Source organism: Rhipicephalus sanguineus, chromosome 3, assembly GCF_013339695.2.
Source record: "Rhipicephalus sanguineus isolate Rsan-2018 chromosome 3, BIME_Rsan_1.4, whole genome shotgun sequence".
Classification (NCBI taxonomy): Eukaryota; Metazoa; Arthropoda; class Arachnida; order Ixodida; family Ixodidae; genus Rhipicephalus; species Rhipicephalus sanguineus.
In genome coordinates, this window is record NC_051178.1 from 46,709,022 (window position 1) to 46,722,772 (window position 13,751).

General features: G+C 44.2%; 1 protein-coding gene across 1 annotated transcript in view; it reads right to left on the reverse strand.

The window, feature by feature from the left end:
• LOC119386617 (transcription termination factor 2) overlaps positions 1-13,751 on the reverse strand; it is a 91,338-nt gene that overhangs the window by 63,094 nt on the left and 14,493 nt on the right. Inside the window, exons 3-6 of the mRNA XM_037653902.2 lie at positions 12,722-13,001; positions 8,904-9,043; positions 3,962-4,039; positions 994-1,214 (exon numbers count right to left, since the gene is read on the reverse strand). Of these exons, the coding sequence (XP_037509830.1) occupies positions 994-1,214; positions 3,962-4,039; positions 8,904-9,043; positions 12,722-13,001 (719 nt within the window). The remainder of the gene's footprint in view (positions 1-993; positions 1,215-3,961; positions 4,040-8,903; positions 9,044-12,721; positions 13,002-13,751) is intronic.

The window sequence follows — 13,751 nt, forward strand, 5'->3', positions numbered from 1 at the left end:
TAAGCATATTCTTATGAGATAGCAACATGAAAGTGTTTCTTTTCGTTAGGTTGATGAAGCACTGGTGGGGTGGTGTTTCATCGTTGTCTTATCAAGAACGAGGCAATGTAGAGGCCGAATTGCATTTATGTACATGATTTGGTGCAACCAAAGTATTGCCGACAACACTTTACACGTGATAGGCAAAGATGCCATTTCCTCAACCTCTCATCCTCTTTCAACTTCTGTGGAAGCCCAACTGATGTGGCGGACAAGGGTGTGCTCCCTTCAAGTCCGGAGTTCTAAATCTGCCTCGTAGAGGTTGATATATAAGAACATCTGAAATTTTGGATGCTAAAAAGCTTCGGTTTCCGATTTTTCGGACTTCCTGCCCAAATTCCAGGTCCAAAACAGCATTAATTGAGCCCCCACCTTTGCCACATCTTTCATATCCATGTTGGAACCAGTGTTTTCTTGAGTTAATACATTTGCGACCGTGGCAGAGCTTGAAAGGCAGCTTTGCCGCAATACCGGGGTGTGATGAGGTGAAGCATATTGAAAATCTAGGGACCACTTTCAATTGGACGTTGTCTTTTGGCAAAGTTCGACCGCAACGGAGCTTGAAAGGCAGCTTTGCCGCAGTACGAGAGTGTAATCTGCTGAAGAAAAATCTGAAGGGGTCACTTTCAATCGGGCGTTGGCTGTATTTGTTTTTGGGAAGTTCGAATAGTTCGAATAGTAAAATTCCAGTTCGAATCGAATCGAATAGCAAACACTATTCGAAAAATATTCGAAATTTCGATTATTCGCACACCTCTACTAAAAAGCTCTTCTGGGTGAAGACCCATGGACAAAGCATATTTGAGAAAAAGTGTTAACGCGTTCCCACCATTCACGTGCTCTTCCACGGACACGTATGTGTGGGAAATTCTATATTTTCCCACACCCAAATGTAAAGATCTGCCTTTTCAGAATGTGGTCCACAGCATCATAGGTGTGGGCAGCAATACCCACCGCACTGTTGCCTGTGGCATCAATGCGAGCCCAGTCACTGCTGATGGTGTCGTAGGTGGTGACGACTAGGTCGCAGCCTGCTAGCTCCTCTGGGTCGGCTGTACGGTTGCGCCCATGGTGCACGTGCACCTGCCACCGATCGGGCAGGTGTCGCTGCACCTCCTCCTCCCACTGGTGAAGTAGGGACAGTGGGCACACCACCAATGTCCCACCCCTGGGCGACACAGCCACTGCCGTTTCACAGTCGTCATTGCCATCTGCATCAGTGAGCAGTCGTATTGTAGCAAAGTTGACTAGTGAAATAGAACAACTAAACGACTAAAATGACTGTTTCAAACAAATATGCTGAGCACATGTATCTCAAAAGCCTGGCACACATAGAAGATTCGGCTTGATAGACAATGCCTTGCTGTTCAATCAGTTATCCCTCAGTTAGCGAAAAAATTATGCACAAGAGGCAGCTCTTTGCTATAATCAAAAATATACAGTACAATCTCATTACAACAAAATCTGCTTACAACAGACATACCAAGGTGCAATGCTTTGCCGATTTTCCCACCATTTCCAGTGATCGAGCTTTGCTTACGACGAATCCTGTTAAAACATACATTCGGACATAATTGACTAAATTCTAAGGTCGTCCAGGTGCTCGACACACCTTCACAATAGATCTCTTAGCTGTGGACTTTCGAATTTCAATAGCTGCCAACTTCAAAAGCTGCTCTGCTCAAATGTGCACTGTTGCTCATGACCACAGGGTGTGTACAGAAGAAGTACACGAGGAAGACTAGAAGGCCAGAGAGGGGAGACATACTGCAGCAGCTCAGAGGGCGACAGCTGCTCAAGACTTGGTCTACATCCCAAGGCCTAAAGTGAGCCAAATATGGCTCGAGATTAATTTTTCGTAATGACATAGGCCCACATAGTGTCTAAAGCTGCCCTCTGTGTAGCACCGTCAAAAATAGAGAGGCTTCAATAAATCAGTTCTTTAAGTCGATATGAGGCTTACACTTTACTGTGGGTATAACAGACCCATTTTGCATTCAGACAGAAATTTGTAGTAAACAGTATTTGAATTCAGCCTACTCCCTTTTCAACCTGTCTGAAAGCTTCACCCCTACAGAGGTGCACTATGATGAGTGTATGCTGCACTATACAGAAATGTGCAGGAGCTGCACCCATGACTTGGCAGACCAAAATCAGGAAAGAACATTTCCAGTGAAGAAGTAATTGTATTCGGTACTCCAATGCGTGCACACATCAGGAAATCTTTGCATGCTGCATACTTTCGCATGCTGCTCTTACACAAGTCTAAAGTTTATACAATAAATACTATACTTTTGCTATTACACAAGTCCCTGTAATATAGGATATCCTTTATGTAACTTTTCATATCTTCCTTATTATATTCTCCAACATTTCCCACCTGTCTGCAAGTTTACATTTCCAAGGGGCACCTATTTGTTACCTATTTGTTAAAAAAATAAGATAAGAACATGCCCACATGTTTCGCCCTGTACGTAAGTCTCATTACTCACCAAGAAAAAGTGAATCGGGTCGAACAATGATAGTCTTGGTAGAGAACACTGAGCACATTATTAAAAGTTAGATAAAAAGCCATAAAATTATTTAAGCACACTGAAAAAAGTCGGACATTGCACAAAAGTTGGAATTCTTGAGGACGGCGCCAGCCTTGAGGATCGTTAAAGGGACACTAAAGAGAAACAATGAATCAGTTCAGATCGATAAATTGTGCTCCGAGAACTCTAATGTCATTAATTTCACCATCATAGGTTTATTAACAGAGGAGAAAATCAAGTTCAAAGTTTCATTTTTAAATTTTGCACTGAAATCTCCCCGCGTGAATTCACGGATTTCAAAGCGTATTTATCGCATTTTGGCGCCGTTGGCTCAGCAAAATTACCCCAAACTTGGTATGTTAAGTCTATGGCCCCCTCAGAGGACAATGTACTTCATTTTTACTGATTAGGAACTACATAGTCCCTAGTAAGTGCCATCAAAACATGTGACATCACGACGAACAGTGCGGAAACTTCAAGGTAGTGTCGCCACCCACATTTTGTTTTTGCGCATTTTCTCGCCTACTAAGCGCCTTCTCGCAGGAAGCGTGGTGTTTTTGGTATAGTGAAAGAGTACTTTACTGATATGAGAAAAATAGTTTTGCTCTTTAGTGTCCCTATAAGATTGTCAAATGCGAAAGTGTTACAAGCATGTGGCGCCCCTTCTAGTGCAGCTTCGTTCGCCTGCCAGGTTCGGCGGGCAGCACTGGTCGCGAGACCAGAATAAACACCGACGAGCGCAGCTCTCGGTCAGTAGCTGTGACCGCCGTGATGCTGCTGGGTCGTCCTTCCTAAGCGCGGGGGCCTCGCCCCCCCCCCCTCGCCTGTGATACCGGGGCAGATCGTGATATTTTTCCGTGACGCTGCCGGAAATCCCGATGAATGTCCTGCTTCCCCTCAAGAAATACTGCCTCTTGCTTAGTTGTGCCATCTTTCACAAATGCACAAACAGGTGGAAAGGTGCGTTAGAAACCATTGCCAGGCGCTGTGCAGCTGCAACCAAGCAAGCTCTTCCCCTCCTCTCTTCAGTGATTGCGGTGATGAGAGTGTGATGTATGCCACACACAACGCTCCTTTCACAGATTCCTCTACAGTGGCATGCTTGCAGCACTTGTAACGACCTTTCGACATCATTCTCTTGAAAGTACTTTATTTTATCAAACTGTCAGGCAAATTTTTGCAGTAAGCACCTACCAGGTGGCCAGAATTCTATCGTATCCGATACATCACCGATAACTGCATCGTTATAATGGTTTGCTTTACTGTGGGGCAATGGGAAACTCGATAAATCTTGAGGATGTGATAATTCCATGACATTGTATAAATAAATGCAAGCACAAGAAGCGTGTACCACATTTGTCGCTACTCTTGATGTTCGAGGCCAACTTGTGTGCCTTGTCCCTTGACCGCTGCTGCTTCGACGAGTGACAACATGGTCAGCGTCTTGCCCAGACCCATTGCATCAGCTGTGGACGAGAGAAGAAAATTAAGGGCACCCAAAATGTCACAACTTGCATGCTACAAGCTAAAAATGCTGTCAAATGCAACAGCAGCGATGGAAGCGACATTCTGATTTTCGGAGCAGATTCTGGAGCAGAAAAAATGGTGCTTTGGAGCACCTATTGGTGTTTTCGGAGCAGATGGCAAAATATTCAAAACGACTCCTGGAGTTTAAAGCATCATTTAAGCATCTCATAAATATTAATATTTATTGCACATATAATAATCACTTCAAATTGCAAGAAACAAATAATTAAGCAGATGGATGGTCACGGACCACAAATTAAGATGAGCAACATATATTTAAAATACCAGTACTCGTGGCAGAAATAATATAAAAGCGATAAAGCTGAGCACCAATTTACAAAAGCAGCCACAATCACATGTAACTATTGCCAAAGCAGCAGTCTATAATCGGTACGAGTTCAACATGTCATTTTCTTATTTCGCCAAAATAGCCAGCATTGAAAATTAAAAAAATAAAATAAGCTAAATGAGCTATACACTTGAAATGCCAGTTCATGTGGCATAAATGAGGTCAAAGCTGATAAAGTGCAAAATGTTATCAGTCACACATCAAAGTCGTCACGGAAACAGTAATCGTTATGATAATGAACTAATCGCACACACATTTCACCAAAACAGTGTGCTTGTCAAGTACAAATATACAACTAAATCAGATATACAGGGCGTTTCAAGAAATATACCTGAAAATCTTCACAAATACGGAAAATGAGATATTTTCACGCTGCCTTCGTAATTACTTCTTCTGTGGCAGCAGGCATCTTAAGCTGAGTAGAGGCCTCAATTACGACAGGAATTAAAGAAATGAAGTCAACTTTTTAATTAGAGGAAACAGGTGGTCGAGTGAAATGGGAAAATTGCAGCCCTTTCTGCGAAAAGCATGTTGCCGCTTTCAGATTTCACAAAAGCAGCCGCTGGCAATTTAGCGAGTAATGAAAGATGACAAATTTCGCCGATGAAACCGAAACTTGGAAGAGCGCAACAGCCATACTCTTCCTAGACGTCTAGAATGAGCAAGCGTTCTTGTACCAACCATCGATCGACTTCGCTTTGTGGTTGTGTGGGTTTCTTTTGCGATTAGACCACCTAGGGTGCATGTATGTTAACAAATGCAGAGGAACTAACATGCCTGCAATTGCCGTTGTGAACAGTGACATCATTCCGATCGTCTGCTAGTTGCGTTCATCGGAGATTTGGTTTCAGTTTTGCCAGTGAATTTGGCTGAATTTCATTGCTCCGCAATAATTACCGGACGCTGATTTCTCAAAATCTCAAAGCAGCAATGGCCTTTTTCGCAGGAAGGACAGCGATTCTGCCATTTGAACCGACCATCTGTCTCCGCTAATTAAGAAGTTATTTAATTTATTTTATTTCATTAATATCGTAATTACTGTCTGGTAATCTTAAGATGTCTCCCGTCACAGAAAAAGTAAGTATGAAGGCAGTGAGCAAATATTCCATTTCCCTAATTTTTTAAAGGGCCAGTAAACAACCCCGATGTCCAAAAATTGTAATGAAAAGAAATATGCGCACTTTTGCTATGTGAACATGCTGCCGCAAGAATTTTGCGAGTACGTGCTATAATAAGGAAGTTACAGGGGTTAGAACATCCGTTTCAGCTGGTTTCAAATTTTCGCGCGGTCTCACCACCCTTCTCCGCCACATGGAGGAAAAGGCGTAGCCCGTCGTCGTGACTCCGCCCACTTCGGCAACGTGACACGACGTCAACAATTGACGTCATGGGCGAGCTCGATCAGTCGCAATGCACTTCCGCTTGCTGTGGCTCCTGGTTGTTTATTGTTTATATTGTCGCACGTGCTCCGTAACTTGACGGGCAGTTTTCGGCTCTTCACTATTTTTAAACCTTTGTGACAATTCACAATGCAGCAGGAATGCGTGCTTGCTTTCCGAGACGTCGAAGGGGCGCGAGAGAAAAGCCTGGAGAACCCCGCTTGCCGCGCGAGCAAGCGCGACCCGTCCGAGCTACCGGAGATTCCCCTCTCCCCGCTCGATTTGCAGCCGGCAACTGAACAACGCTTCGCCGAAGTGCGTGCAGGTGCTATGCAGTGCGAGGAATATACGCGCGACAACTGCGTGGCCGAAACCGCATCACCGCAGGGCCAAAAAACAAGGGCGCAGTTTCGTAGCGGTGGGTGGGAACAGGAACTGACGTTAACTTGACAACTGTTTGTTGAGACCTGGTTTAGACCAATCGACGAGCTCAGTGCTACGTCAACTCGGCGATCGCCGAGTTGACGTCACTGCGCGTACGAGGAGGACTGGTCAGGCGTAGGAAAGAAGAGCGGGAATTGTTTTTCGAAATGAAGGGTCTGCGCGGGGCGCAGCGCTGTAATATTCGGAAAACGTGATCGCCGCGGTCTACTGTACGGATTAGCGAGCTTGTTTGGCGGGTGTGAAAAAAAAGTCGCAGCCTGTTTACGGGCCCTTTAATGATTTTCGGACACATTTCTTGAAACACCCTGTACATCGACAATACCAGTACATGTAGCATTGTTAATGTGCTAGTGTACAGCTAGTATACAGTTTATTTTTGTTTTCACTGGATGGTCACACTGTTAAAGCTCATTGTTTTTAGTTCCCCAATGCCATTTCAGAGCAGGTTTGGAGCAGTTACTAACAAATATTACACTTTGGAGCAGCATGGAGCAGCATTTCTCATTTGGAGCAGTTTGGAGCAATTGGAGCAGTACTTCCATTACTGTAGTCTCGATAAACTGAATGTGCTTTAATAGAACAGTGTCAAGTTGTTTGGTTTTGCATTCTGGGCCATATAAAAAGCAGTGGGTCAAATAAAAGCAAAGGGTTTGCAACTCCAGGTAAACAGAACCATAACCATCATTGGGAAACAAAACTAAAGAGACCACTGCCCATGCTTCTGACTTCTCTAGCTCATTTCTTCATATTTTTAGGCTGTAGCCTTAGAGGCCTCATCACACACATAAAGTGACCATCGGTGTTGGCAGTGTCAACACAAGTGACGCAAAAAATCATCATGCAATGATTCCAATGCCTCCGATCCTGGAGGCAGTGCGAAACCACATTGGGTGCAGAAAGCTTCCAGTGTCGCCAAAAGCTTTCCCAGTTTTAATACAATCAACTGAGAAGAAAAAAGAAGAGAACAAGACGGCTTTCGCCTTCGAGTCATCCTAGGTCATAGTTAAGCTCAAGGTTGGCTCTGGTTTCCTCAGCCTATGAGCTCGCTTAGTGTCTTCCATGGCGACACCAAAATGCAACACAATGTGCTCACTGTCAATAAGATTTTTTCCTGGAAGAAGCTCTTGAACACTTCCACGAGTAGTTGTTCTCAAAGGAAGAAGAGGCTGTGATCAGTGAACAACAAGAATCTTGAGCAGCACTTGGTCAAGTGGCTAGCCAATATGTAACGGTACTAACTGCGTGTGCCTTTTTGTAGTTCACTCTGCTTCTGTACCATACTTGCTCAGGGTCAATGGCTTTGTGCAAGCTCACTACCAGTTCACCCTCTCTTGTGATTGCAGTTGCACCCAGTATCAATAAAGTATTCGCCTCTTTGAAAGGAGCATCTTGTCAAACCTTCGCCTTGGTCTCAGCAAACGGAGCCCCTGAGAAATGAAACTCATTTCCCTGGTTCCTCGAGGATCCATTTAAAGAGTCCACTGTATACAGGCTCTGCGCAATTATATGCAGGCTGTTACTAGGTGCTGCAATTGACTGAATGACTGATTAGCTGACTGACAGAATTGCTGATTGCCACGGAGTAATGTCAGAAAGCAAAACAGAGACTATGAGAAATGCCGCAGTGGCAGGGCAGGGTACATAACTGTTATTAGCACCCACAATATCTGAAATGGCATGACTTGGTGTGGAAAAGGCACGACAAAAAGAAAATAATAATAATCAACATCAATGGTTTGGCATGTTTACTCACACGTACATTAATTCATGCTTGCTTTACACTTATTTGACAGGTGCAAGTGTGTTACCGAGTTATGAAGTAGTCATGAGTATGAACAGGAGCAAGTGCAGATGAATGGCAATTCCGGGTGGCCAAGGGGATGAATACAGTGGCATTGGCGTAGCCAAGAAAGGATACCTGTGGACAAATACTGCAACAATGTAATATATAGAAGAACTGTTCCTGCCCTTTAGCCATAGGCTACGCAGTGATATTCGCCAACTGATTCCCTCCTATAACTACTTCTCGTGGGCCTCCGCGGTGGCTAAGTAGTTGTGGTGTTCGGCTGCTGACCCAACGGAAGTGGGTTCGATAGCTGCTGCAGTGGTTGCATTTCAATGAAGGCGAAGTGCTAGAGGCCCATGTACTGTGCAATTTCAGTGCACATTAAACAGTTCCAGCTGTTCAAAACTATCCGGAGCCCTCTACCACAGTGTCTCTCACAGCCCGAGTCACTTTGGGATGTTAACTCCCATAAACCAATCAACAAACAAACAACTTCTTGTGATATGATGATTTAGCTTTGAACATTACGGCCCGGCCCTTTTAACATTATCCTGTTATGTCCTTTTCCCTTTATTAGTCCTATACAACCTTAGTGTCTCTGGCAATGCATTCGACAGCTAATCTCTGAAATGAACCGACATAAGCCAATTTCTCGCCAATACTCCATGCTCTCAGACAGATTGACCTGCCCTCCGAATTCTCACAAGACATAGCCTTTCCAATTTCATTCTTCCGATGCCCCTTCACAGCTGGCTTCACTCTCCACTGCTTCTATCCGCTTGGCATAAGATTGCAGACAACGGGCTTTTCTCAAACTCTGAGAATCAAGGCCCATGCAAGCTCACCCAGAATGCCTCCTGGAGCCTCTTGCTCCTCCCTCCAGAGCATCCACCGCAAGGCTTGTCGCTGGTGGGCCATCAGGGAAGTCTGCACCCCCTGCGGCTGGGGGCTCTCATCCCACTCGTCAGGCTGGCTGGACAGACTCCTGCTTGCCACATACAGAGAGACAGCAGATGCACATAAAATTACAGGTGGGTCATTCCATGCCAAACCATCCTAGCCATTCTGGCGACCATCTCAAATGTATTCGAAAAAATCGTCTTGGTTTCTTGAATTCATAGAGTTTCCTTACTATAATACCTAGAGGGGAATCTGGTGCTAGTGTTTATGCGGGCTCCTTGAGCGGCGCTTCAACCACCATGGGAATGATGGGAAGTACACGCTTCGGATCTGCTTCGGATGGATTAGGTTCTTGAGATTCACAACGCTTGTTTGCCGAGTGTAAAACAAAATGACATGAAATTATTTCCACTTAAAACTTGCTTCATTCTTTTGTGCATAAAACTTATTGCAAAATGTTTGCGTGACCGTGAGAGGGAAATTAAACCTAGACAAATTCCACCACCAGGGTATTCATTGCTCTGCAATTGTGTTCCAGATTTGGCATCACCAAATAATGAATTATTTTTTTACAAGACTTGAAAACAAACATGCTTGTTTTTCCCTCGAAAGTACGCATTATCTATTTATGGAAATAACAGTATTGTATTGAGTGAGAAACACTTAACGTATCGTCTGCTGCAATGCCAGGTGCGTCTGTCCAAGTGGCCTGTCCCCAACGCATCTCTCGTTTTGTTGTGAAGTCAAGTCAGGGGAGCGTGATGGTGCGCCTACTTAGCTTCGGCGTCATTTTGCAACCGATTTGAACGAGTTTTGGCAAGACGCACTTATAAAAAAACGTGAACTTTATGCAATTTCCTGCACTGGCATGGGACGCTACATCTATGTGCAGCAGTGAGTGCACGACGCTTTACTAAAACTGTCATATACAACCTGTAAAGCTGCAACATCGCAGCAAACCAAGAGATCTAGCGGTCTTCAGCCTCTTTGAACAACAAAGGCACTGCTTGAGTGCTTAGCAATGCACCCCACTGCCCACGCCTCGCAAAGAACGAAACTGAAACTGTAGAAAAAGATCCGTAGAGAGTTCGTTAGCTAACGCTATCCAATCCGAAGCCTGTACTTCTCATCATTCCCATGGTGGTTGAATGATCGCAGCGCCAGTTTCCTCTCTAGATTATTGTACGAAACTCTATGCTTGTATTGAAAACAGTGAATTGCTAGAATATTTCGGAGAGAAAAAATTTTTTGGTCATGTATGGGAAGCCTTCCGAATTTCGCAGAATATCATCCGAGTGTGGTTTACTTACTTTACAGAAGGTATATTTTGTGTTAAAAATATTTGCAGGCCACTGATGTTTCTAAATTTTACGAGAACAAATCGCCAATTTGAGAAAATCATCATTTCGCTCCACATTAAGATGAAATTTACAACCATGGTGTTCTAATTAAAAAACAGCTTTACATCTCAATTGAAAGAAAATAGATAGTTGTTCTTATGTGGCAAGTTTTATCATTACACTTTTCGTTTGACGGAAGAAAAAGTTCTCCATTGATGGCTATTTGGTCATACGGCAGCTTCCTCGTTGAAGTTCCCCAATGCCATCAATGGGGAGCTTCAAAAATTATTTTCTTCCTTAAAACAAAAATTGTAATGACAAAGCTTGCTATATAAGAAGAACTATTTATTTGCTTTCGATACCAGGGCTGAGAAACAATAAATGAAAATGTACGCCAGCTTTGTCGCATACTAACTTTCCATGTTTTCTGGTGATAAGAATTTCGGATTGGATTGGATTGGAAAAACCTTATTAACAAAGTCCGGAGGTGTGTGCCTTAGCACACGGCGGGCAGCTCCCACGACGGGACAGTCAGGCCGAGACCTCCATGGTCGCGGATAGTTAAAGGGACCGACAACTGATTTTTCTCGACCCAGCTTTTTACGGCGCGACAGGAAGCTTACCCTTCGTAGCGTTTGTAGCTGCAGTGGTTTATTCTAAAAGCACATTTTATAAGCAGTATTTTTTGATCTGAAAGGCTCCAAACGCGCATGAAGGCTTGTTTCAGCAACGCTGAGAACTGATAGCAATGCCGCTAGCCCTTGTGAAAGCTGTCGTTGTTCTGCTTTCGCAGGCGTTACTGTAGCTATGCTTAACCACCTTTATTTTGAGCTTTCCAGCCATTTTTGAAAATAGCAAACTGTTACAATGAGATGATGTGGCTTTACACACCTTCTCGGTATTTGTACAGCGTTGTGCGCGCCTGCGACCAAGGTTGCCTGCGCCTGTGTCATGGATGGCTTTTCGCGGCATGGGATCATTACGCCAAGCGAAGGCAGCGCCACTTTGTTGCATACAACTAACGCAGGCCTATATGTACATTTTTATGGAATAATATCTTTTAATATAAAGAAATGAACAATATTTCAGTACTAACAGAAAAGTCATCGAACGCATACACCAATCAATGGTCACGTGACCGGCTTCATCGGACCGTTTATGATTTTGCCACCAGAGGCGCCAAAGGTCCTTTTTCGCGACTTTCAATGAAGAAATAAAAATATAAATCCGCCTCTCACGAGATAAACAGGGTTGGTTTGAGTCAATGCGACGGACAATCTTTCCATCAGTGCAGTCATCTCATTTCATGTTCTGGGCAGTTGTCGGTCCCTTTAACCCTCATGTCCTGGAGTGGGCCAGCTCACTAAATTGATAATCCCTTCTCCCATGGAGCCCATACGAGCAGGGCACCATGTAAAGGTATGAGTTGTCACTTTTCACTGAGTATTGCTTTGGCCTCCCTGCACACAGCACCAACAATGAAAGCGCAAATGGCCGCCCTAGAATCACTATATACATTTTCGTGATTGTCATCTAGGAGAGCCATGGCGATGGCAACCTGCTTGGCTGCATTAGCAGTTTGGGCGTATACTGATGCCACATTAATGGTATTTCGGATGACACAAATATTTTTGGTGACACCGCAAGGATTCGTATCACCAAGGTTTTACTGTAGTAAACTGATTGGTGTACTAACGACACAGTAACAGCTGGGAGGAAAGGACTGGATGAGTTTGTCACGAGCCATATACTGGCACTGCATCACACATAAGCTGAGAGAGTACTTACCTACGGTACTTACCTACGGTACTTACCTACCGGTACTTACCTACGAAGCAGAAACCTGGAGACTTACAAAGAGGGTTCAACTTAAATTGAGGACGATGCAGCGAGCGATGGAAAGGAAAATGATAGGTGTAACCTTAGGGAGTACATTCACACATCCACCCTAAATCCACACTGGAGCAATAATGCATGCTGTTGGCTAATAATCAAAAGATTTATATTGCCTGATGGGTGCCAGGATGCCCATCTTACTGTGATAGTTGCTTTTATTTTCATCGAAATTTACATTTTTCAGTTTAAACATCAAATCGCTTCTGCCATAGTTTTGCTTGTTTTCTTCAGATTTTGCTTTTCTAGCTTTCAAGTTAAAAGAAAGTTGGAAAGAACCATCACAGCAGGGCATGCGTCCTCACACAAAGCTGTGTGTGTATCAACCTCTATCGATGGGTGGGCACATGATGCGTTTTACGTTATGCTTTTGTCATACACTCTCATGTTCCTTTTAACAAGCCTGTGTGTTTGTTACCACAGCAACAACATATGTCTGTCCCTGATGTCAGTGCCTTTCTGTGTTCATATGAGAATGTTTCTTTGTGCTTACAGCAATGGTGTTTGTGCTATAAGGGAGAGGTACCCACTGGATTAAGGGCTGCAGGCGGGCTGTGCAGTGCTCGGACAGGCATCTGGAAATGCGGGTGCCCAGTGTCTCCGACGTGGCTCCCTTCTTCCCTGCAGCCGAAGAAGCGGCCGCTTTGCTGAGCGGCAACGGGGACGTGAGGAGGACGCGTCGGTCATACACACTGTGCAGTGCACTTGTTGGAGGCCGAGGATCTTCCTGGCAGCTGCTTACACGCGCCACTGGGCTCACGGGGCGCCTCTTTGACACAGCACTGCCACTGGGCCCTGGTACCATTGGTGCTGGATATTGGGGTTAGGCGATAGGATTCGACATCAAACACATTGAACCTCTTGCACAAATAAATTTCAAGCTCTTATTACAGCAGCGATATATTTTGTATGCCACCCTCAGTACACAGCTACTTTGACTTCCACCGATCCCTGGTGCGTCACTGTACGGACCAAGCCCCCTTCCCAGAAGGCAGGGGTGAGACGACTGAAATTGATTTGGGAGCAGTTTTTGGAGCAGCAAGATTTCGATTTTGGAGCAGAAGAACCCTGATTTGGAGCACTTAGCAGAATTTTTTGTCATCTCAGGAGCTTGAAAAACAGATTTGTAGCAGCTTGGGGTGGACAAGTACATATTTAAATTGGCCTAGGATAGATATAACACTGAAGCAGCCTTTGGAGAAAGTATCGCCAGGTATGAACTATACTACCTCTTTAAATACTAGGCGACCAGTCTAGCCCGAGTAAGAAACGCATGAAATAATTGAAAAAAAAAAAGGTTTTGCAAGCTAGGTTCACTCCGTAAAAATTTGAAAAAACAACAAAAAGAATGTGGTTGCACAAGAATGGCAATTACATAGCAGTAGGCCTTTTTAAGATCAGTGATATAATTTAGCAGATTACTGCTTTGGCTTTTAGTGCGACAGCAATTATATGGACATTCTGAACAGGTTTTTGCCGTCGGCATTGCAGTCATGTTCCGTATAAAGTCAAAATCGATAACATCCCCTGCGCATCATATGTTTTACCCTTGGGTAAAAG